This window comes from Onychostruthus taczanowskii, unplaced genomic scaffold (assembly GCF_017590055.1).
Source record: "Onychostruthus taczanowskii isolate IOZ18803 unplaced genomic scaffold, ASM1759005v1 scaffold358, whole genome shotgun sequence".
Classification (NCBI taxonomy): Eukaryota; Metazoa; Chordata; class Aves; order Passeriformes; family Passeridae; genus Onychostruthus; species Onychostruthus taczanowskii.
In genome coordinates, this window is record NW_024500994.1 from 8,349 (window position 1) to 33,363 (window position 25,015).

Sequence of the window (25,015 nt, forward strand, 5' to 3'; positions counted from 1 at the left end):
AGAAACTCCTCACCCTCAGGCTCCTCATCATCCTCATGGCATCCTTTGGTCTCTGGCAGTTTAATGTCATTTTTATATTGTCATGCCCAGAACTGCACCCAATATTCCAGGTGAGGCCACCCTGGCCCAGAGCAGAGCAGGATGATCCCTCCCTGGCCAGGCCGGCCATGATGGGCCTGTGCCCTCAGTACAGGCCCATGGCCATCCTGGCTCCGGGATGCTGCTGGCTTGTGTCCAGGGTACCCAACGCAGATGTTCCCCAGATGGAGAGAGAAGATACACCCCACGAGCTGAGCTGTGGTTTTTCCTGCGCGATTGTGGAGAAAACATGAGGCGATGGGATGGAAAATCCACGGCTGCTCTGGCCCGACGGGTGCGTGAATTGAAGGAAGACAGAGCTCAGAGAGGAAGTTCCACCACAAGGAAAGCAGCTCCAGTTGCCCGTAGCAGAACTGCCAGGTATGATGATGATGGTGACATGTCCGATCCCCTTGAAGGAACCTCTAAGACATATGTCCAAGGAAAGAAGGATAACCAGGCTTAGAGGGGCCCTGCCTCTAGCCAGGTAGAGGCTAGGGAAAATCGTGTTTTCTGGACGGTGTGGATTCGTTGGCCTGGCACATCGGAACCACAAGAGTATAGAGCTTTGGTTGACACTGGTGCGCAGTGTACCTTGATTCCATCAAGACATGTGGGGACAGAATCCGTTTCTATTGCTGGTGTGACAGGGGGATCACAAGACTTCACTTTGGTGGAAGCTGATGTGAGCTTGACTGGGAATGAGTGGAGGAAACATCCTATTGTGACTGGCCCAGAGGCCCCATGTATTTTGGGCATAGATTATCTGCGAAGTGGGTATTTCAAAGACCCAAAAGGACTCAGGTGGGCATTTGGGATTGCAGCTGTAGTGACAGAGGGCATCCAGCAATTGAATACCTTGCCTGGATTGTCTGAGGATCCATCTGCAGTAGGAGTCTTGAAGGTAGAGGAGCAACGAGTGCCAATTGCCACCTCAACAGTGCACCGCAGGCAGTACTGGACGAATTGAGATGCCATGATCCCCATCCATAAGATGATCCGAGAGCTGGAGAGCCAAGGGGTGGTCAGTAAAACCCACTCACCCTTTAACAGCCCTATCTGGCCTGTGCGAAAATCTGACGGAGAATGGAGATTGACTGTGGACTATCGTGCCTTGAATGAGGTGACTCCACCACTGAGTGCGGCTGTACCGGACATACTAGAACTGCAGTACGAGCTGGAGTCCAAGGCAGCAAAGTGGTACGCGACCATCGATATTGCTAATGCGTTTTTCTCCATTCCTCTGGCAGCAGAATGCAGGCCTCAGTTTGCTTTTACATGGAGGGGAGTGCAGTATACCTGGAACCGACTGCCCCAGGGGTGGAAACACAGTCCTACCATCTGTCATGGACTGATCCAGGCTGCACTAGAAGAGGGTGAGGCTCCAGAACATTTCCAATATATTGATGATATCATTGTTTGGGGGAACACGGCAATAGAAGTGTTCAAGAAAGGAGAGAAGATCATTCATATTCTCCTGAAAGCCGGATTTGCCATTAAGAAGAGCAAAGTCAAGGGACCTGCCCGAGAAATCCAGTTCTTGGGGGTGAAGTGGCAAGACGGACAGTGTCAAATTCCTGCAGATGTTATTAACAAAATCACTGCTATGTCCCCACCAACTGATAAGAAGGAAACACAAGCTTTCTTAGGTGCTATAGGTTTCTGGAGGATGCACATCCCTGAGTATAGTCAGATTGTGAGACCCCTTTATCTGGTTACCCGCAAGAAGAACGACTTCCACTGGGGCCCGGAGCAGCAGCAAGCTTTCGTCCAGATCAAGCAGGAGATCGCTCATGCTGTAGCCCTTGGTCCAGTCAGGACAGGACCAGATGTGAAGAACGTAATCTACTCTGCAGCCGGGAGCCATGGTCTGTCCTGAAGCCTTTGGCAAAAGCTGCCTGGCGAGACCCGAGGCCGACCATTGGGATTTTGGAGTCGGAGCTACAGGGGGTCTGAAGATAACTATACTCCAACAGAAAAGGAAATCTTGGCCGCCTATGAAGGAGTCCAAGCTGCTTCGGAGGTGATTGGTACAGAGGCACAACTCCTTCTCGACTACCGGTGCTAGGATGGATGTTCAGAGGAAAGGTTCCCTCTACCCACCATGCCACCAGTGCTACTTGGAGTAAATGGATTGCCCTCATTACGCAGTGCGCTCGAATTAGAAAGTTAAATCACCCTAGGATTTTAGAAGTAATTACAAATTGGCCCGAAGGTGAAAGCTTTAATGTCACAGATGAGGAACAAGAGCCAGTGACCCGGGTTGAGGAAGCTCCGCCATACAATCAGTTGCCAGCAGAAGAAACACATTATGCTCTATTCACTGATGGTTCTTGTCGTGTCATAGGGATGAAACGGAGGTGGAGAGCAGCTGTATGGAGTCCCACTCGACAGGTTGCAGAGGCTACTGAAGGAGAGGGTGAATCCAGTCAATTTGCCGAGATTAAAGCTATTCAACTGGCCCACGGTATTGCCGAGAGAGAGAAGTGGCCAAGGCTCTATTTGTATACCGATTCTTGGATGGTAGCCAATGCTCTATGGGGACGGCTGAAGAGATGGAAAGAGGCGAACTGGCAGCGCAGAGGAAAACCAATTTGGGCTGCGGAAGAGTGGAAAGATATTGCTACTCGGTTAGAAAAGTTACCTGTGAAGGTTCGCCATGTAGATGCCCATGTCCCCAGAAGTAGAGCTAATGAAGAGCAGCAAAACAACCAGCAAGTACATCAGGCTGCAAAGATAGGGGAGTTGAAGATAGATCTCGACTGGGAGCACAAGGGAGAGTTATTCTTAGCACGATGGGCCCATGATGCCTCAGGCCACCAGGGTAGAGATGCCACCTATAAGTGGGCACGAGACCGAGGGGTGGATCTAACCATGAACAGTATCTCTCAGGTTATTCGTGACTGTGAGACATGCGCTGCCATTAAGCAGGCCAAGCGGGTGAAGCCCCTCTGGTATGGGGGGCGGTGGTCTAAGTACAAGTACGGGGAGGCCTGGCAGATTGATTACATCACACTGCCTAAACCCCGCCAAGGCAAGCGCTATGTACTAACCATGGTAGAAGCCACCACGGGATGGTTGGAAACCTACCCTGTGTCTCATGCTACAGCCCGTAACACTATCTTGGGCCTTGAAAAGCAGGTCCTTTGGAGGCACGGTACTCCCGAGAGAATTGAGTCGGATAATGGAACTCATTTTAAAAACAATCTTATTAATACTTGGGCTAGGAAACATAGCATCAAGTAAACATACCATATCCCCTATCATGCACCAGCTGCAGGGAAAGTGGAAAGGTACAATGGATTGTTAAAAACCACCTTAAAAGCATTGGGTGGGGGGTCTTTAAAAAACTGGAAGCAGCATTTGGCAAAGGCTACCTGGTTAGTTAACACTCGAGGTTCCACCAACCGAGCGGATCCTGCTCAGTCTGAGCTTCTTAACACAGTAGATGGGGATAAAGCCCCAGTGGCCCATGTCAGAGGTTTGTTGGGAAAGACAGTATGGATCAACCCTGCCTCGAGTACAGACAAACCCATCCGTGGGATTGTCTTTGCTCAAGGACCAGGTTATACATGGTGGATAATGCAGAAAGATGGAACAACACGGTGTGTACCTCAGGGAGACCTGATTGTGGGATGAGACTCATATATGAATGTCATTGTTTGTTGAATGTGAGACAGAAGGAAACTGTAAGTGTCAAAGGTCTGAGCAAGTAAGATGAGAGGAATGCGTAAGTGTCAAAGGTGTGAGTAAGTGAAATGAAAGTTTTTTATTGTATGTTCACGATATTGGGATAAGGAGTGGAGTGTCGTGGGGTGACAGCCTTTATCCCAATATCGGGTGTTGTGTCTGGCAGCTGCGCCTTCTCCTCCCCCGGCCGTCTTGCCTTGCTTGCTTGCTCCTGCCTCGGCTGCTAGCTGCTTTTTGCCGCTTTCTGCTTTCTACGCTGTTTTTTTTTTCTTTTTCTTTCGTTCCCTCTTTCTTACCCTCCCCCGAAGATATTGGACCGGCTCCGGATCTGACCTGGGACGTCCAGGACCCCCGGAGTCTGCGAGAGAAGCTCAGCGCCCTCCACAGCACTGCCTGGTTTTCTTTTCTTTTCTTGTGTTGGGGAGTGTTCTTTTGTTATTTGTTAATAAATAGGTTTTGTTTTCCACTGTGCTCCTCCGAGGAATTCCTTCCCGAACCCGGTATTGGGGGAGGGGTAGTTGGAGGTTTTTTTTTAGGGAGATCCCTTTTGGAGATTTCCCCTAATTTGTCCTAAACCAGGACAAGCCCCTCACCAGAAACTGGCTTAGATGCAGAAAGGCTGTGTTAACAATTAACACAATGCAAACACAGAGTCACAGCGTTAAGGCTTTCAGCAATATCATAATACTACAAACAGTTCTTCACAGTACAGATCAGTTTGGCACCACACTAAGTCCTGGCAAAGATTAGCACAGAAATCCTAGGATACTGAGGTTAACAATCAGCCTAAAGTTGCTTGTATATTTGTGGGTAAACTGGGTACTGTACCCCCCATGCTATTTGGGACTTCTTCTCTGAAGTTATCTATTATGTTTAATATCCACACGTTTCATGGCGTCAGTGGTTGGAGACTGGGACAACACACACCTTGACGTGAATGTGGTGGCAAAAGAGCGTGTTTATTCCTCAAGCCCCTCTTTATAAAAGGGTTTGAAAAACCCAGTCTGGATAGCTCATTATTCTGACCTTTGGCACCCCCCAAGCTCCTGGACCAGTGAGGTGCCTGCAGCTTAGGATGGAACGTAATTGGCTGAGATTCCTGTCAGTCAACCCAGGGGCCAGGTTTATGGAGCTGGCAGGGTTTATTATCTATAGCTGAATTAACTGCCCAGTACAAGCCAGCTTGTACTGTGACATAATGTGACAGTTATCTACTGAATGAAGGAGTGATGATTATAAAGACATTTTAGTGCTAATTCACCAATAAAAAGTTACATGCTATTTAACTTCTTGAAAGACAGACTGGGACAAAAAAGGGGCAGAATCTCTCTGGATAGACCATTTTGATTCTAGAATGAAAAGCCAGAAGAATCATTAGGCTTCTACAGCCTGCTCTCCAAGTCTCAGAACACTGCACCAGCACAGCTGGGAATCCAAGGTATCATCTCTGATATAGCAGATAGGAGTGTACCTCTGTACAGGGAGATCTAATAGGGGTCCCTGCAAAAACCATCTGACATACTCAGAGACAACAGACTGTAGAAATCAATACAAAAATCATATCCAATGGGTGATTTTTGCTACTGTATTAAAAAGTGCTCTGAGAGAAATCAGCATGATTTTTAATTTGTTGACGATGCTTTAAAGGGACAAAAGGGTACTGTGAGTTAAAATAAAAATATGAAAGCCCATACCTTTTAATTTTCTCCTCCTGCTTATTGGCATACTGTTTGAGTAGGATGTGGTCATCACGGAGACGAAGAAATCTGTCTTCCAGTTCCTCTCGACTGATTCTTGATATGACTTGTCGAGCTTTTACATTCTGTGGAGATGACGATTCTACCCAAAGCAAGGCAATTTTAAATTACCTTCAATACATTCAACAACATATAATTCAAAGTCTAACTCACTTTGAAAATCTGAAAAAAATTAATGAAAATTTTCAAGGAATATGATATTTTACACTTGTTTCAGTCTATTGATTAATTTCCTCAGACTTATTGGCAGGTTAATCACTTCCTTTTTCCTTTCTTTAAGAGACTAAAAAAAAAAATGTAGTTCAAATGATGCAGCAAACTGACTACCTACCAGGCAATGAAAAGATAACAATTTAGCAAGCAACTAGGAATGGTCAAACATAATTAAAAGATAGGATGAACATTACCATTGAGATGTTTTCTAATGTTTCAAAGTGAACACACTCTCTTGAAGCTTGAAAGAATTTACTCATAGTTGTGAAAACAAACTCAAATACAAGACTAAGCCCAGCAGTTCCATTCTAATAGCAGCTGAGTAACATACAAGAATTGCATAGTACTTTTGGTTCCTATTTTCTTAAATGGATCTGTCCTTGTCCTCATTTCAGCAAAAAAGCATTCTCTTTCCTTCCAGAAGGATGAATGTTACAGTTTGATGAGTTTTTCAGTTTTTAGCATCTCACAGCAACCTCTCTTTTACAACAACCTACTTGAACACAGGATGAGTCACTGTACCTTTCAAAATTTAACCCAGATTTTGATCTTCATTTTGTGAAACATTTTTAGAAAGAAGCTAAGGAAGCCACTGACCGAAGTCTGCAATTGCAATAAATAGCATCTGGTACAAACCTTGTAATCCTTCAATTCCAGCTGGAGTAAGGACTGTATCTCTCATAGCCAGGTTCTCCACAGTTTCATCAGCTGAAACAGGCATGGCTTACCTAGGAATAACAAAATTCAAATGCTTCTTCATCTGCGATTTAAACTGTGAGACTAGAATGAACTACAAAACATCATATAAAATGATGGCAAAAGTAATGACAGATTTACTGGAATGACTGACTTGTGTATTGCTGTAAATGCTCCTATCTCAACTGAATTCCTCAGAGGACAATCAAAACCTTCAAGTTTAACATTATGCCATTTTTAATCCATGCACAAAATATGGCTTATTTGGTTATGCAGTAGCTAGCTCCAATTCTATTCAATGCACGCAGAATGTAAGAGCTTTTAAAGTTCTAGTTCTAGATTGTCTTCAGCAATCTTTGGGCTAAGGCCATATTTCCAAGTGGATGTGGGAGGAGGAGGATCTGATGGGGTGTCTTTGCTTTGGGGTTTTTTTTTTTTTTTGGTTTTTTTTTTGGGGGGGGGGTTTGTTTGTTTGTTTTTGTTTTGTGGGGGGTCTTTTTGTTTTGGTTTGTTTTTTTTTTTAATTGTTTGTTAATTTTAAGTCATGTCAAAGCTTAAGGCATCAACTGGTAGGTGAATGCCATCCTTCACATTCTGAATGGGACTCTAAAATGAGGTGCTGGGGGTTATGGTGTCATTTCACTGTTACCTACCAATCTCTTAGTCTTCTTTCAATCATTGTCCTAAGAGAAATTACTTTTAAAAATAGAGACATTTCTATGAATGATATTCATAAATCCAAACACATTTCTTTTTTAAGACAACAGAAAAATCAGCTACATGACAAAGTGAGATTAGTAAAGTATTAATTAGAGTATTTATCACTGTAATATATGAAGATACTGCTGTTTTCTTGTCTTCCAGTGCAGAAAATTAAATGCTGGCCAGAGAATTAAGGAATGCTGAAACAACACGAAAAAGAGGCACATGAAGTTCTTAGGATGGCCTTTCCCTCCCACATTGTTACACCCTTCAGATGATATAAATCCTTAGTGAATCCAAAATTATCTAGGAATCCATTGGCATATTAAGTGATGTTAAAAAGACTTGCATCAGAAGACAGAAGTGACACAGTATAATCCACAGACATTCCATGAAATATCTCTTAATTTTTTCATCAAAACTACTGCCTAAGTGATGACTTTCTTCTACCAGCAAAGCTGTCTATCATAACCTAGTCTCCATATGGCTTTGTCCTAAAGGAACAAAAAGGATTAATGGAAGCTCTCTTTCCAACAAGTCAGTCTTGCTTTTGATCTTTTTCATCACTAAAATTTAGAATAAAATAACAATTAATACCTGGACAGATCCAGATGCTACGCTCAACCTTGAAAAATTTAATCAGATTTTATTTCCAAGAAAAGTAACCATACTTCAGCACTTTTGTTAATCAAAAATAAGTGAAAAGAACTTCACATACAAAGAGAGGAAAATTTTCCATATCTCTAGAATTAGCCTGTAAGAATTTCCAGTTAGATATAAAGAAGAATTTTATTGTTACTGGAGTTCAAGAAACTTAAAACTTTCTTATATACTGAAGTACTTAATGTTTCTATCACCATCTGGCAAATTACAAAACACTGCATATGTCTTTGCTGAGTTATGCGAGACCAGCCTGCAATGAGATGAATGCTTAAAACTAGAGAATCAAACCTCATGCTTTACGTCCAAATTTTTATATAGCTCACAAAAGCAAACTGTTGCACCAGTATCGTTCCAAAGTAGCAAAACTAAAGATGGATTACCTAAATTTTTAAAAGTATTCAGCCAGTGGGGGTAGGAAGCACTTCTAGGGAAACCTTAAAAATTACGACATTTAATTGTTTCAATGTGGATTTAGAATTTCATGAGTCTTGCACGTGGCCAAAATGATTCTTTTCTTGCTATGTTCCCACACTCGGGCAGGGTAACACACCTCCTGCTTAAACCCAGCGGCCAACTACCGCTTTTTACGTACAAAATAGACACTGCAACCGAAAAGGCCTCTCGGGCTGTTCTGAATCAAGCGGTGAGGCACTGCCTTTCCTACGGGCATCGAGCTGCGCGCGAGCGGCCTCACGGGCCTAACATTATCTGTTCAGGAGCTCCGCCGCAGGCCGGCTCCCCGGCTGGGGACAGCCCGCTGCAGGGAGCGGTGCCGCATCCCCCTGAGCAGCTGCGGCCGCGCCGCGCTCCCCGCGCCGTGCCCGGAGGAAGAGCAGCCGCTCCCACTCACCGCCCGCCGGCCCGGCGCGATCCCCAGCCCGCCGCCGCCACTGCCGCGGGACGAACGCCTCCGTCCGCTTCCGGGGTCGCGCGCCCCGCTGCCTGCTGGGAGTTGGAGTTCGGGACGCGCTCTCGGGACCCACTCTCGGCCTCTGCCCGCGCAGGGCTCGGGGAGTAGAGGAGGGGAGCTGCAGCGAGAACTGGAGGTACTGCTTCAAATGTGCAGTTTTATTGCACATTCAATGTAAATATAAATGTTTGCACATTCAAATGTAAACGTTTTATTGAATGGTGCTCTTGATGGCTGTTGTACCTCTGCTGGGTTTGTTTACGAAATAGGAGTCCAGAAAAGCAGTAAGTGATTCCTTTGAAAGTAATTTTAGTGATATTAATGAAAGGAAGTCTAATTCTATAAAAAGATTAGAAAAAAGCTTTCTAAGATTGCAGTCAGATACGCCTGTGCAGGGTGTACTGGGTTTGGTATTGCTATTAATCTGCTATTCAACATTAAAAATGTTTCACTATGGGGCAGGTGTTGGGAGGAAAAGGTTAAAAATGGATTGGTGACGACAATGTTATTTCTAGAATTGTTTTCCCTCAAAGACCAACCTTGTCCCTGAGAGATCCTAAAATTATTCAGTGTGGACATTTTAGGTATTTGTGTTTGCTTTAGGTTGTTTTCTCTCAGCTGAGAGAAAGAAGATAACTCAAAGAAGATAACAGGATGTTAAAGACTTAAGTGCATTTTCCCCATATACTTAAGCCTACTTGTGGTGTGGGGGAGGTGGGGCAAGAGGGGTAAAGAAGCTTAGAGAGTGTAAAAACATAGCCCTGTGAAGCAGTGTGCTTGTGCCAGGCCTGAACCACTGTCCAGGCCTGTTGCATGCACTTTCTGCCCTTGCTAAGATAGAATAAGCTTATGTTATAAATAAGAAGCTTGACTAGGCCAATATTCAAGCAACAATCAATTAGCAGTGTCTGTGTCCACTGTTTTGCCAGCGTGGTGATGGAATAAATCTACTTTTTATACTTCAGATGTGGATTTTGGCCATCTTGGTTACCTGCACATATTTTGGCTCCCACAGCAGGGGAAAGATCTGATCTAAGTCTGCAACTAAGGATTTTAATATAAAAATAACTTCAGAGCCTGTTGGTGGTAGAAAGATTCTTAACTCTTTAAGGAAAACCTGGTTATTTTCTAATTGGTCTTGTTTTGGTATAGTTGTATGCAGTTAAATGCTGTCTATCAAAATCTCAGAGACTGGCTTTTGATTTGTAATTATGCAGTATGTTTCTTACATGTGCTAAGTTGGTCTCACTCTCTCAAATTTTCATGTGTATAGCAGGTTTTCATTTATGCTATAATAGAAGAACAATTCTGTTCCAAGTACACATATTAGAAGTTCTTTAGAGTGCAGGGCTATGTCGTGGTTTTAATTTGAAATTGGGGAGAAATACTAATTTTGTGTGGGGGTTTTCGTTTGTTAATTTGAGACAAAATTTTGTTAATTTTGACTTTTTTTAGGTAATATATTGTTATAGATACATATTATAGGATCTACTCTTTGCAAATATTAAAATGAATATATGTTATGTTGGAAAGTTATGCTGTACTAATCTCTTTTAAGTAGTGCTGTATTAATCTCTTTTAAATAGTGTGGTAAATATAGTTTTTAGGCTATAGCATAATATTAAAATACAAACTATGTGATGTAAGATACTTTTTGTAACTAGCTCAAGGAAGGGAAAAGACAATCAAGAAATTCTTCTGGATAGAGATAACAGCAGACACCAAGATCCTAAGAAAAAAATTATTGCTTCCTTATCGGGAAAGCTCAGACTTCGAGGAACCGAGAAGACTGAGTTACAAGATTTTGCGGGGGGGGGGGGGGGGGGGGAGCTAAAATTAAGCAGAAACACCCTAGTGTGAAAGGAATGTTTGAATCATGTATGAGATCTATGAGTCTGCAATAGGCTATCGCTTCTAAGGGGTAATCCTTTGTTAGCAAGGTGTGCTTTGTGGCAGAGTGCCAGGCACCTGGACATCTGTAATTCTTTGCTTTTTATTGTTTCTTATTATCTTAATTTTTATTACTATTTTCATTATTATTAAACTTCTGAAATTTTAACAAAAGTGAATGGCGTTTTTCGCATGCGTTAAAGAGTGTGGTGGGCTTGGTGTTGTTTAATTACTAATGTATTCATTTTTTGTTGTGAAATAGGATTAGGAGAAAGGTAAAGTAGGTTTAAAATTTTAAAAGGGTAGAAAGAAAAATTTATTAATAGCAATTTAAAGAAAGAGCAATAAGAATTAGAATAAAATTTTTAGAATACTTTTCTTATTTTTGTAGATATATGTAGATAATGTAGAGAAACAAAATTTTAAATTTTAGTTAATTTTTTTAGAATAGTTTTTTTTGTTTACTTAGGGAGAGAAGATTCTTTTGCTAATATTATGGAGACCTCTATAAGAAAAAAACAAGGATTTTGTGTTTTTTTTTTTTTTTTTTTTTTTTTAAAAAAACCCCCCGGGGGGGCGGGGGGGGGGGGGTGGCGGGGGCAGGAGCGGGGAAAGCTAAAATTAAGCAGAAACACCCTAGTGTGAAAGGAATGTTTGAATCATGTATGAGATCTATGAGTCTGCAATAGGCTATCGCTTCTAAGGGGTAATCCTTTGTTAGCAAGGTGTGCTTTGTGGCAGAGTGCCAGGCACCTGGACATCTGTAATTCTTTGCTTTTTATTGTTTCTTATTATCTTAATTTTTATTACTATTTTCATTATTATTAAACTTCTGAAATTTTAACAAAAGTGAATGGCGTTTTTCGCATGCGTTAAAGAGTGTGGTGGGCTTGGTGTTGTTTAATTACTAATGTATTCATTTTTTGTTGTGAAATAGGATTAGGAGAAAGGTAAAGTAGGTTTAAAATTTTAAAAGGGTAGAAAGAAAAATTTATTAATAGCAATTTAAAGAAAGAGCAATAAGAATTAGAATAAAATTTTTAGAATACTTTTCTTATTTTTGTAGATATATGTAGATAATGTAGAGAAACAAAATTTTAAATTTTAGTTAATTTTTTTAGAATAGTTTTTTTTGTTTACTTAGGGAGAGAAGATTCTTTTGCTAATATTATGGAGACCTCTATAAGAAAAAAACAAGGATTTTGTGTTTTTTTTTTTTTTTTTTTTTTTTTTTTTTTTTTTTTTTTTTTTTTTTTTTTTTTTTTTATGAATAGTAGCCACCTGAGGAATTTTGTAATTGTGACATTGTATTTATTTTTTATAAGTTTTTTTAATGGTTGTGTTTATGGGTTATGTTAACTTCTGGGGTATTGTTTTAAAGATGAGTTGTTTAAAGGTAAAATTTATATTATTTATTTTAAAAATTAATTTTATTTTTGGGAATAGAGGGTTTTTTCCCTTGGGTGTATAGGATTTTTTTGTTTGTTTAATTTTTTATAGGATTATAGTTATTTTAATATTTGTTTATTTTTGTATGGAGGTTTTTGTTTGACATTAAATTGAATTTTTCTTTGAATGGTTTTGGTGTTATGGGGAATAAGGGGTTTTTTTTCAATAGTTGTTGTAAGAGGATTTTAGTTTCAAGATTAAGGTGTCTTTTAAATTTTTTTTATTTTGCATTTGATTTTTTTTTGTTGGCTTTGATGTTTTTATGTTGTTTTTTAAAGTCTTTGTATTTTGGATTTTTTTTTTTTTTTTTAATTTGAGGGAAGATTGAAGTACTGAAAGAGTTAACGTCTCGCCCGGGGCAGTTACTCAGTGCTTGCTGTGGGAACTGTGGCTGGGGTTGTGTAAGGATTGCTTGTATGCTTAGTTTTCGGATTTTGTTTTGTATTTAATTTTAGTTGTAGGGTTACTCTGTATGGTCTGCAGGGCCACTTCTGGTTTGAGTTGTCTGATTTTGTGCGGCGGCCGCGCTGGGGGGAGGAAACCTGGTGGTGAGACATTAACCGCCGCGGCCCGGCTTTGCTTCGGTAGGGCCACCGCACCTTCCCTGTTTTTTGCCTTGGTAGTTGTTGGGTCTGGCTCGGGACGGGGCCTGGCGGGCTCCCCGGAGAGGGGCTCGGCTCTGTGGCAGAGCCTGCCCGGCCCGGGCCAGCCTTGTTACTTGCTCTTAGGTTGAAAGGAGAAGATGAAGTTCCCAGGGTTTTATTGTCTTTAACACGTATTTTTCACAGAGGCTTGTCCAGTTTTCTAATGGCTGGAAGCTTTCCATTACATCCCTAAATGTCTCTTACATAAAACCATGACAGGCTGTCATACAGCAATTTCCACTTCACCTTTGCAAGCCACTCAACTGTAAGTAAGATTGAGTGTGTAGCAGAAAATAAATTGTTTATGCTAGCATTTAATGTTCCAAGCCCAAGAGGAGGAGGATGTTGTAAAAATTCATTCTTGGGAAGAGGATCTGAAAAAAGTTTGGAAGCCATAATGTTGGAAATGATACAACTCTTTTTTTTTTTCTGCACAGGAATTTGTTCACCTTTGTCCAGGGGGAGTGGGACTTCAACATTTCTCTTCAAAAGACTCTGTTCAAGACTGTTCACCAGGTGAGGCTGTCATGATCCGTCCTAGAGGACAAGATTCGTGGAGGTTCTTTTCATTGATCTCAGGGTGCAAAAACTGACATGACAAGGAGATTTTGCAGTAAAATCAAAGCAAAAATACTTTTTATTGAATAACCACAACAAAAATGCGTTGGGGAGAAGGGGAATGAAGAGAAGAGAAAGAATAAGGAAAGAGAGAGAGAGAGAGAAGAAAAGACGTGTATAGCTACCAGACGTGCAGATGACGAGGTCCCTCGAAGTCCAGTCAACGAAGAGCCTGTCATCTTCACGTCAGGGGAGATCTCCAAGGGTACCAGTCAGCTTTAACCTCTTTTATAGTCCTCTTGATTGGGGGAAGGACAGACACATTTCAAAACAGTCTATTGAGAAAGGGTACAAAGAGTGCATCAGCAGTCCATCAGCAGAAGGCGTCGTCAGCAGTAGGCGTCAGCAGTAGGCATCGTACAGAAAGTACATCAGCAGCAGGCAAGAACCATTGTCTTCTCAGTCCAGTGGTCGCTTGCAAACTTGCTTTGGTTACCAGGCCTTTCCCACACATGCCTTCCCCCACCCTACAGTGGAGATTTCAGTCTCAGTCTTTTAGGGAAGAAGAGGAGGCTTTTCCATGTAGGGGTCGCATGTGTCAGTCCTTGAGGGAAGAACCTTCTCCCCTCTTTGTCACGGTGGTTGATGTACGGTGAATGGAGGGTCTTTTGTGGTGACCACCGAGAAGGTCATTCCAGAGAGAAAGTCCAGCGAAGTCAGTAGGGTGGAGAAATTCCAGGGTCAGCCTTGCTAAGTGATGCAGGCGAAGGAGAGCACACTGCCCTTTCTCGGGTGCAGTGTTCCATGAGTCGAGCAAACACACCCGTAGACAATAATTTGGCTTAGTGGACCAATCAGACCTGGATTTTCAGAACAGGATCTTCTCCTTCCCTGGTGCTCTCAAACTTTCATGACGATCGAGAGGCAAAGAATGCAGGAAATTTCGGACAGACACTCACAGAGGCCTGAAGAACTTAACATGAACAGATTGGGAGTAGCCAGAAGATACACAGGAGCTAAGTGAAAAATACCCCCTGGTGCAGTTGGAGATACTTCATCTGGGAAAAGACTGATAAGAGAACCAAAGAATAAGGACCAAGTTAGCAACAAAGGCAAAGGTATCAATAACCAATAGGAGATCAAATACTAAGAATTGTGTAATTTAAGACCAATGAACAAGAATTTCTTTGCATTTTGTGTGTATGAATATGTGAAAAGTCTGGTAAAGAACCACATGTGATGGAATTATTTTCACTGCACAGCCCATGCATGTGTGGATGAAATAACTTCTATTGCACATGGCCAAAATAAAGTGTTATGAATAAAAAGTTATCTATTTTTGTTTAAGGTTACAGAGCTAAAACCGGTTGCTGTTGCGTTAGCTTCATTGTTAAGAGGAGTTCTTCAATTGCCCGCTAATGGTTGGTGATTTAGCCATTGTTCTCCTGATGCTTGCCCGGGGGCAACACCTGAACACGGCAGCACCAGGAGAATAGGAGTGGCCTGAGACCTCGTATGCAGATGAGAAATGCATTGCTCCAAATCTTCCTGTTTTCCAGGAAAACCCCTAAAAACAACGAGCCAACACAGAATTAGGGGACCTAGGTGATGTCTAAGGATAGGCGCGTAGTCCAGTGCCTGCTTGGATCCTTTTTGCTTCTCACCCTGACCTGAAAGGATGTTCACTAAGGAGGGGACCCGAGGTGTTAGACCGAAAAGTAGGAATCTGCTAATCTCCCGTGAGGACGCAGTCCCCAGCTCTGCCTGCAGACCAGCGGATAAAGCTGCATCACCCTCCTCCTCTGTGCCACTCCTGAGAGCAGCGGCAGCATGGGCACAACCCGTCGATTTCTCCCCACCTGAGCTGAATCTCTTTAATAAAGGCATTAAAAAGGAGAAAGATCTCCTGCCCATTTATTTCATAAAGTAATGCATAATTCTCCAACAGTGAAAAGATGTTGTTGAAGAGTTTCTGTTATTCCCATGGTTTCAGTGACAATAGAACACTGCCTTCACAGAGGAAGTCTGTGAAGTTCCACCGGGCACTGGGAGCTGCAGTGTGTGGGTGGGGAACAAATCCCTGGAGGCCTCCCACCCCATGGGGTCCCGCGGGGGGAGGTGGAGGGGGTGGGGGGAGCAGCCGTGCCCCTGGCTGTGACTGCCACCTGCGCACCTAAGGACTCGGGGTGGGTGTTATGCACCACAGTGTAGCAGGCCCAGGGCCTGCAAGGCCTCCTTGGAGGTCAGAAGCCTGAGCTAGGAAATGCCAAGTCATGATGACTGGGCCTTAGAAGCCCCTCTCTTCCGCCTTTTGGATCCTGCTTATCTCTCTGTAAGCCTATAGGTCACTTTCCCCTGACCCTTACTATTGGACAATTTCCAAAACCCCTGTAGGGTATAAAAACCCCTAATTCTGCCTGGTTCGGCAGAAGAGCTGTCACTGAGAACCTTCGTGGAAGACCCTAATAAAGAATCCTGCGGAACCTCATACAGCGCTTCTCCTCCCCCTTCCTGCGTCTGCTGCTGCGGCCCAAGCAAGCTAAAGAGCTGATATCACAGAGCGCTGATAATCACTAGGAGCTGAAATCACTTAAGCTTGCTTGGCTGCCTGCAGCTGGGAATGGCTTGGGAGTTCGGACACTGTTCTGAGCCTCCACTGAGTTATCCCGGCCATGGCAGTCCACCAGGCACAGCCCGGCTGGAACCTGCTGCAATACCACAGTTGTAGCAGGGACCGGGCCATGTAGGGCCACAGAAGGGACCATGGCACTGTCTGCATGCTGTCCCTGCTGCTTCTCCTCCAGCCACTGGGGGGGTCAGCAGCTCCACTGGGACACTGTGGGGGTCTTGTGGAAGCCAGGGGCCATTGTGACACAGTGGGGATGCAGGGAACCCACATTCCATTGTGACCCCATGCCACCCAGGAGACTCTTTGTGATACTGTGAAACTTCACAGAACCCTGGGGACCACTGTGACACCACAGAGCCTCAGGGAACCCTGGAGACAGTGAGAATGCTACAGAACCTCATGGAGCCCTGGGGCCTACTGTGACACCATGAAACCTTTGGTGGAACTAAGGGGCCATAGTGACACTGTGGGGCCTTTTGGAACCAAGGAGACCCTGGTGGGAGCCCACGTGATCATTAATCCTGGCAGGAACCTGCTCCCTGTGAGCTCCTCTCTCCAGGCTTCCACAGGTCCTGCCAGGATCCTGCTCCAGCACTGGCTTGCCACAGGCACGTGGCTTCCTTTGGGAATAACGTCTCTGCTCCAGGATGGCATTCTGTAGAGGATGCAGGTGGATTTTTTGTTCCCTCATGGCATGTAGGTGGACAATAAAGCCTGAGCCACCACCCCAGCCCTTGTCTGGCTGTGTTATCAGGGTGGGGGAAATTTGGCACAACAAGGTCGGGGGAGGCAAGGAAAGGCAAATTAAATGAGAGGCTGGCAAGGTAAGGGCAGGCCAGGAGAAAACCACCCACTGTTCACCTGGACCATCATACTGCTGCAGCCATCATGTCAGTCATTGCCAGGCCTCTAACAGGTGCTGGCTAAGGAGCAAACTACTGCCATGGCATGAAAGCTTTCCTTAAGAGTCAAAATCAAGCGGAGAAAATCTGTGCAACCAGGTGCTTTTTCTTCCCAAAGAACACAAACATCTTTTATAATTTTACATATTTTAAAAGACTATGTATAGGCCTTATGCTTCTCTTCTGTACTTCTTGTCTCAGTGTCCTCCAACAAAAAAGAAAGGGGACCAAGAATTTAAGGAAAATACCTCATGCATTTTGCACTTAAAATATGTAAAAATAACTTTGCAATGTGAGACACCTTGCTCTAAATATTACTAATTTTATTATAAGAGAAATCAATAGAGAGTCTCAAGGTAGGTTGAAAGTATAGAGAGAAAATAAAACTAGAAATCAAAAAGTCATTAAAAATCATACAAAATGAGATAAAGCCAAATTATGACATAACACTTAAGAATTTATTATTATGAAATGCAACATAGAGAATTAACTTGTCAATGAGTTATCATGTATTAAAAATAAGGAATTATAAGAAAATTTAGTGTACATTAAAATTTACATGCATAATGAAATGTAATTAAATGTGTATAGGAATGTGCCCCCTGTTGACGGAGTGACAAAACTATCCTTTGTCTCCTTAACAAGGAAAAAAGCCCAGAAGTTTCTTTCCTCAATTAGGTTAAAAGACACCTCATAGGACCTTGAGGACTTCACCTGAAACTTAAGGATAGCCAGTTGGATAGGAGCCAAAAAGTCCCACCTAAGCAATTTACTAGAAAAAGAAGAGAACAAAGAAAGTAATTGCCTTTGTGAAGTGTTTTACCAGGAGCAAGACCCTCTTGCACCTAGCTCAGTTTTTCTCTGTAAAGGGTTTTGTTATTTTGCCTTTTATTAAAACTTTTCTGTTTCCAACACTACCACAGGAGCCATCATGCTGATTTTATGCCTTCTAAGGTAGCTGAGCTATCTTGGGTGTGATATAGATCTCCAAGAGCTTATGAGACCTCTCTCAAGGAGACCGTATGTCATGTGGCACCTGGACAGGTGATTTCTCATACTGAGAGACACAGTCTGGGAAATTTTTGATTGGCCCTCAATCAAAATAGGACATTTTCTCCTTGGTCTTGCATTTTTGGGGAGCAGGCCTGCGACTGGTTTTTGTGGGCCAAAAGAAAACCCAGGTAAAGGAGGATCTGACACCATGAGAAAGGGTCCCAGATCAAAGCCTCACAGACAGTGAAACAAGGCTGGAACCGGGATGGTGCTGGAGAACATGCTGCGAAGTCCTAAAGGACCACTTCAGAAAGCTGCAATTTGGCTGAGCCAAGGCTGAGACGCTGCTGTGTTTCCAGACCTGGGGAGACAGACCAAGGAGGACAGCTTGTCTGAAAATCTTCATTGGTGAGTAAGAATGGGAAACAAGTTGTCTTTAGCTGAGCAGGATCTTTATTTTTATTTGAGCTACAAGTTAGAAATTCAAGATGTAAAATTTGAGAAGAAACCACTTAAAAAACTCATCAGATGGGTTTTCACAGCAGGCCTTACTTGCCAGGGCAAAGGCAAATGGCTCAGTGAAATCCTTGAGATGAAAGGACACGTCAGGTACTGAAAGGACTGCTCAATACAAGAAATGGGGGATGATAGACTGACCCCACAGAATAGAGTGCTGAAAGCAGTTCATGTTATTAATCATCTCCTGTTAGTAGGTAATTGTAGTGAACTAATCAATCTGTGCCACCTGAAAACATCCATTGCTCTCAGAACTGTGGACGCTTTTGCTGTCCTTGGCTGAGATAGGAATATGTAGAACATGGATCAGATAAGCTGTGAGTTTAGAGGAGGTAGTTTCCCAAGATGTGGAGAGTGCAGACATCGCACATCCAAAAGTTCAATACCTGGGTGGAATTCCCAAGTAAGATGAATAACAGTTAATTCCCCATAAACCTCTAGAAGTGCTGGGCTTGCTTCCTTTTTGTGCATCCTGGTGGGCGTGGGTTGTGACCCTATATTGCCAGCCAGGGGTCTATGTACAAATCACGAATGGGATGGGACTGCTAGGAATGCATCTTGAGCTGTTTTATTTTCCAGCATCAGTCTCATTACATGGTTATGACAATGGGAAGGTGCCAGCAGGTCACATCTCTGGCAGCAGACAAATAACTTAATATTACAACCTCCTTCAAAACTTTTTTGAACAATCACACAAAGCAAAAGCATATTGACAGTAGTTCTATCCAACCACTATAAGCATATGTACCTTTTGCTAAAAAAATTCTTGCTTATTTTGAATACAATACCTGCTTGTAAGCCTTAAAACACAATGCACAGAGCTCCATTATTAAGCTTAGAACTTCCTAATATCTTGCTAGATATACTTTTCTGCAGCCTAGGGAGTTATTCTAGACAAACATTAATACACAGACCATTGTTCTATTTGTCCTCACTTTTCTGCTTCTTATATAATTTTTCTGCTGACCAATCTTGTGGCTACTGCTTAGCTCTAATCACAGTTCTGCTGTCTCTGAGGCCTGCCTTTTGCAGCTTTCCCAAAACCCTCTGATTTTAAGGATTCCCACAGCCCTGCAGGCTGTGTGGGAGGCAGGGTTGTTTGGGCTTTTTGGTGTTTTCTAGGGGTCCTTGTTCTGGACAGTGGATGAACTCTCTCGCCTCTTTCTTCATGGAGTGTTGTTGTCTATCCTTCTTGTGGGGTGCTGTGTTTCTTCTCAGCTTTGGATTGGGTTTGTCAGTGCTGTCTCTTTTTGCTTCTATCTTGTTTTTCAGACTCCAGCTCATTTGGTGGAGGAGCTCGTGGTTTTGCCTCCTTGCTGGGGCTTGTCTTTTTGTGCTGGTCAGCTTTAGGGGTCAAAGTGCTGGGTGCTCCTCTAAATTAATCTGCCAGGATGGCATTGACAGAATATGTAGCTTACTTGGGCCAATGATACTGGAGTGGATTCCTTTTGTTTATCCTTAGCCATGTCCGGAGATCCCTTTTGCACATGTCTAATTTGTATCCCAGTAAGTAATTTTAGTGGTTTTGCAAAATGAGTAGGAGCTAGAGGAAAGTCATATGTGGAAGCAAGTAGATCAAGTGCAGAGAATCGTTGGTGTAACATCACCAAAGTACAAACCAGGTCATGTGCAAAAGGTTGGGCATTAAGCCAAACAGCGAGGGCTTCCAAGCAGGTACGACCACTCAGTTACTGAATGAAAGTGGACTAGAGCCTCAAGAACTAGACTTACTAGGATTGGTACCTGGAAATTATTACTTGTTTTTAAACTACTTTTTAAACCCAAAATCAATTAATATGAGCAATGTTCTAGTCCCATGTCCCAAAAATAACAGTCATTCTTAATCCCAATTCTCCATGGTAAAAGAATGCGATTGAATACTGCCACAGTTGGATTTATCTTGGCAGTGCTGGTGCAAATGCGACTGAAAAAAAGCTTCCACCAGGTGTCTTTTTAATCTATGATGAATTTGAAGGAATATGTTTTATGAACCTCTCTGACCATTCTGCATCCATTCACAAGAAACTCAAACTACTATAAGATAACATGAAGAAATTGACTGCAAGTGAATCTATAAAAGGGTGTGTAATGTAAACAATAAACAGCTTCTGCTTGATCATATTGGTCAGTTGTGCAGGAGTCCTGGTTTTCCCACAATACTCATGGTGGGTCTGTGCTGCCCAAAGTACAAAGGAAGTACCTGGAGTACTTGTTTGTTCATCTGTTGAGCTTGGAAGAGACACACTGGACATGAAATTTCAGGGAAGCTGCACTTGCTGTAGCAGCTGGAGCAAGCAGTGGAAGCTGTTCACGGTCTGCTTGTTCCCCATGTTTGCCTCAGTCCTCTGGAGTGCCAGGTCACCAGACATTACCTTTGTTTTTCCAACAGTTTTGCTGAAGGGCTTCTAAATGCAGTGGTGGGCTTTACTGGAATTTATTTGTTTCAAGAAGCGTCTCATGGTATAACCTGAAATTTAACAGTTCCCATGCCAGGTTAATTGTAGTGGAAGAAGGCAAATGAAATCAGGACACTCAACTAGGATGCCCCAAACCCCTGCCAATCACTGGTTATCAAACAACAAACCCCCAGGTTACAACAAAGTTAAAAGCTCAGCTTAAAAAAAAGCAAACCCCCAGCCCAAAAAACCACCAAAAACTCAGCCTACAAAAATACCAAACAAACTGGCCTACAAAAAACTACATTCCAAGATACCAGAACAACCTAGTTTCAAAACAATAAGAAACCCAATTTCAAAATACCAAACCATCCAGGTTTCAAAATCTCAGATTTAAAATACCAGAATTTTAAACTAACCCTAACCCAACTTCCAATGTACCAAAGTAACCCAGCTTCAAAATACCAGAATAGCAAGTTCAGAAATACCAAAGTAACCCAGTTACAGTTAGTGATCTAAACAGGCATTTGATTGCATTTGCTTTGATATTTGGAACAATTGTAAGGAGGTGTCATGGATTGACACTGGCACAGTGCCAGTGCCCCCATGAAAGTTGTATCCCCCAAAACGGTTACTGTGAGATGCATTCCTGGCCTAAACTTAGTTGACAATACAAAAGTAGAATTAGTAAGGAAAATATTCTAATAGTGTGTTCTATGACCTAGTCTAATTTTCACCTTGTCTTCCGCACCACTTGCGGCCAGTGAATGCAAAGAAACCATCTAAGATAAAGAAAACAATGACACCAAGTAGTAGCACCCCAGTGAGTGGAGATTCTAAAGGCGGGATGTCCATACAGATTATTTCAACAGACAGTCTGTGGCTAGGTACACGCAGCTTGCCCCGATGTCAACGCGCTGGCTGCTGCTCCAGACCACTCCTGCAGAGTGTCAGTCAGAGGCTGCTGTCCTTCTTTTCCAGCTGAGATGTCCAAATCTCTGGGGCCTTAGAGACCTTGACCAGAGTGTGATGGGTCCACCTGTGTTCAGCTGTCTTGATGGCTGCTTCTGTGGTCAGTAACACTTGGAAAGTTCCATGCCACTTTGCCACCAGTGGTGGATCTTTCCACTCTTTAAACAGGACTAAGTCCCCGGTTGGATGTTATGAACAGCCAAAGTCCAAAGGCAGGGGCTGTGCCAGCTGAGCTTCCTGTTGAAGGGATTTCACAAGAGACAGTATCCTGGCCACATATTCTTTTGGTTGTTCTAATACTTGTAGGGCAAAGCTTCTGGTATCTGTTCTTTGCTATTCCTTGTAAACCAATTATTCTGTTTTTTCCCCTGCAATGGTCTTTTTAGTTATCTCCAGCTCCTTTGGTGCAAAAGACAGTTTCTCCGGCAGTGATGGAGTCACTGGGAGCAAAGGGAGGGTCTTGGAGAGTTCTGGCAAAAGTATTCCTTTCTGAGTTTCTTCATCTGCCAGTCAATTGCCTATTGCCTTCTCTGAGTACCTTGCCTGATGTCTCTTAATGTACATCATTGCCCCCCTTTTTGGTAAATTCACTACCTTCAAGAGAGGAGTAATGAAGCTGTCATGCACTAATGTTTTTCCCCCTGCAGATTAATAAACCTCTTTCCTTCCGCAGATTTCTAAACGTGTGTACCACTCCACGTGCATGCTTAGCAACAGTACGAATGTTAATTCACAGGCTGTTGCAAGCACATACAGCTCCGCTGTCTGAGCTGACCATGTGGGCAGCAACATCCTCCCTTCTTCTAATTCCCATCCTTTAATAATAGTGTCTCCTGTAACTCCCTTCCTTTCTCCTACCCGTGAAGGCTCATTTATGAACACATTTTCTCCCTTAGGCCAGGGGTTGTCTCCTAAATTTTCCCTAGCCCGGGTCTGGAGATCTATCACTTGACTGTAGTCATGGGTTTCTTCCCGGCCCCCCTCTTTAGGGCTCTTCAAAGTCCTTGTTTAACAGGAGGCTGGATTTTAACTCTTTCCCACTTCTCAATCCTAAATCTTTCTGTTCCATTCAATAAGTTTTACACTGTATTAACCAAGCCCTGGGCATCCACTTAGAGGCTTTTTTGCTTCACAAAACTTAAATTTGATGGGAGACTTTCATAAGTCTCATAAAACATTCTCCTGTCATCAATTTTTGGGCTTTGGTTACTACTAAAGCCATAGCTGCACAATTCTGCAGACAACAAGGCCAGCCTCTGTGTTTAATATCTTAGAAAAGTAGGCAACAGGCTGCTGTGTAATCCAGTGTTCCCATAGTAAAATTATTTTAGTATGGTCCTGTTTAACATCCCCATAGAATTCAAATACTTTTTCCCTGTCCAGAAGGGCTAGGGCACGAGCTTCATTTAATCTGCTTTTTTCTCCCCCCAACACTTTAAAATTCTTCATTCCTTCTGGTGTCCATTCATTCAGTTTCTTTCTCGGGTTTTCTCTGGTTGAGATGATCCCGAGGTAAGTTAAAAGTCTCTTTTTCCAACCCAGCCATAGAAGAAAGAGTCGAGGAGTCTTCGGCTCATGTTCTCAAGGTTCTCAAACATTTTCTGTCTGGCCTGCCAAGGTCTGTTCAGCAGGTCAGCTCAAGGCACACTCTCCACCTCTTGGGCTGGTGCTATCTTTTATACTAAAAGATAAGTATACTATGTTTACAATAATGTTCCAATACCTATCACCTATGTTAGACAGTGACTTTCTACTCTAAACCAATCTGTGAATGCCAACATCATCCTGGACATGGATGCCAGGGAGAAGAAAGAAGAAGGACAGGGCACGCCCAAATCCCTCCATCTTAGAACCCCTGACACCCATGTACAGAATTCCAAACCCCCCTGTACAAGGTTCAAAACCCCCCTGTACAGTGCTCCAAAAATTTTCCCTTCACCCTGTGATTACTACTACTACACTATCTAAATTTTTGTGACTTTTAATTCTTCATACAAAGGTGGTAACTTGTTCCATGGGTCAAATTCAAAGCCACAGGGGTCTTTGGCTACATGCCAGGGTCTCCGACCCCCTGCCAGGGCTTCAAAGCCCCCTGGCTGGGGTTTGGATCATTCAGGGCTGTCAGGGGGACGTTCTGGGTTCTGACATTTCTTAACTGGTAGGACAGGTGTATTCTAGGGAGACATGCATGGCTCCTAAAAACCTGCCTTTAACAGGGATTCAGTAATAGGCTGCAGCCCCTTCTTTCCCTGCCTTGGAAAGAGGCTATTGCTTTTTAGACACTACCTATCCTGGTTGCTTCAAAGTAGTTTGGAGAGGCTCTATATCTCATTTTCCAGATTACCCAGGGACTGCCCACTCTTGTGGGTTTACCACAGCATAGGCTCTCTCAGACATTTGACACAAAGGTACAATAGGGTTAGTTTCTGTATCACTTTTTGCAGTGTTATTTTGCATTCCCCATGTAACCAGCAAATCCCTTCCTAGTAACTTAAAATTACAAGTACGAACAAACAGAAATTAATACATTTGAAACCTAACCCCCACACGTACTAATCGTGATTGAAAGAAACACATCCCCACCTCTTTTCCACTCACCCCCTGAAGAATTAAGAACTTCTTGACAATTTTTCCCTTGAAGGGATAAAATTCAAAGTGGATTGAGAGGCCCCTGTGTCTACCAGGAAAACACCTCCTCCATTCCAAACCCACCCTAAATGTTATCAAGGGCTCCAGTCTGGTGGGTCCCTGGTATAAGGGGAGCCTCTGACACCCCTAACAATCCATCTCCATTTGTCGCTGGACTTGATCCTCCCAAGGATCCAGTTGTTTCTGCAGGTAAGCTTGCTTTCAGTGTCCTTACAGATAGTACACTGATTCCTTCCAAGATGCTCTTTGGGTGGGCTCTCCCCTGCTGAGGAGGGAATGCCTCTGCCTCGTCCTTGTGGCCAAACTTGTCCTTTCTGTCCCAGGGGCCCCCTTGGGCCCTGTGGTTTATCACTTTGCAGGAGTAAGAACACTGCCATCACCTTTGCCTTCACCTATTCCGCATCCCTTCTTACATACACTTGCTGTATCTTCCTAACCAGTTCATCCAGGAGCTTTATTCTGCCCTTTCTTTAGCCCCCAGTCCTGCTACTGCCTGTGGGTGCTCAGTCTCGCACAGCTCAAAATCATTTGTTTCTTCAGTGACCCAAATCAAATCCTTAAAAGAAAATCCTAATCCTACCATGTACAAATCACATTTCCCAGATATTCTTTGCTTCTCCTCTTCGTGCTCACCCTCTTTGCCATACACCATATACTAGAGTCAGTCTCCATCCTGCCACAGTGTCCAAATGTGGTCCCTGCTGGCAC

At 43.2% G+C, this 25,015-nt stretch overlaps 2 protein-coding genes across 6 annotated transcripts; one reads left to right on the forward strand and one right to left on the reverse strand.

Annotated features, from left to right (window-relative positions):
• Positions 1-2,375: 2,375 nt before the first annotated feature.
• On the reverse strand, positions 2,376-8,730 carry LOC121339550 (protein fantom-like). Of its 5 annotated transcripts, none has more exons than XM_041411393.1 (4): positions 8,650-8,713; positions 6,375-6,510; positions 5,463-5,607; positions 2,376-2,677 (listed from the first exon to the last, which is right to left on the reverse strand). In XM_041411393.1, the coding sequence occupies exons 2-4, from the start codon at positions 6,457-6,459 to the stop codon at positions 2,614-2,616; spliced, it is 294 nt and encodes a 97-aa protein (XP_041267327.1). In that variant the 5' UTR covers positions 6,460-6,510; positions 8,650-8,713; the 3' UTR covers positions 2,376-2,613. The 5 variants fall into 5 exon arrangements, with proteins under 5 accessions (XP_041267327.1, XP_041267326.1, XP_041267325.1 ...); XM_041411392.1 differs by having other exon boundaries at positions 8,392-8,684; XM_041411391.1 differs by having other exon boundaries at positions 6,375-6,466; positions 8,392-8,683.
• On the forward strand, positions 6,458-14,592 carry LOC121339549. Its single transcript, XM_041411387.1, has 4 exons — positions 6,458-6,512; positions 8,448-8,845; positions 13,130-13,208; positions 14,123-14,592. Exons 1-4 carry the CDS (start codon positions 6,458-6,460, stop codon positions 14,272-14,274), a joined length of 684 nt encoding a protein of 227 aa, XP_041267321.1. The 3' UTR covers positions 14,275-14,592.
• Positions 14,593-25,015: the final 10,423 nt, after the last annotated feature.

Excerpts from the sequence above, each read along its gene's own strand:
- LOC121339549 (XM_041411387.1), top strand. The coding sequence starts at position 6,458 with ATGGCTTACCTAGGAATAACAAAATTCAAATGCTTCTTCATCTGCGAT. Across the intron at positions 6,513-8,447 it reads CTTCATCTGCGATTTAAACT|GCACTGCCTTTCCTACGGGC; the intron begins GTGAGACTAGAA and ends TCAAGCGGTGAG. Across the intron at positions 13,209-14,122 it reads TGTTCAAGACTGTTCACCAG|AACAGGATCTTCTCCTTCCC; the intron begins GTGAGGCTGTCA and ends CTGGATTTTCAG.
- LOC121339550 (XM_041411393.1), bottom strand. The coding sequence starts at position 6,459 with ATGCCTGTTTCAGCTGATGAAACTGTGGAGAACCTGGCTATGAGAGAT. Across the intron at positions 5,608-6,374 it reads TGGAATTGAAGGATTACAAG|AATCGTCATCTCCACAGAAT; the intron begins GTTTGTACCAGA and ends TGCTTTGGGTAG. Across the intron at positions 2,678-5,462 it reads CAGGAGGAGAAAATTAAAAG|CCCAAATTGGTTTTCCTCTG; the intron begins GTATGGGCTTTC and ends ACTCTTCCGCAG.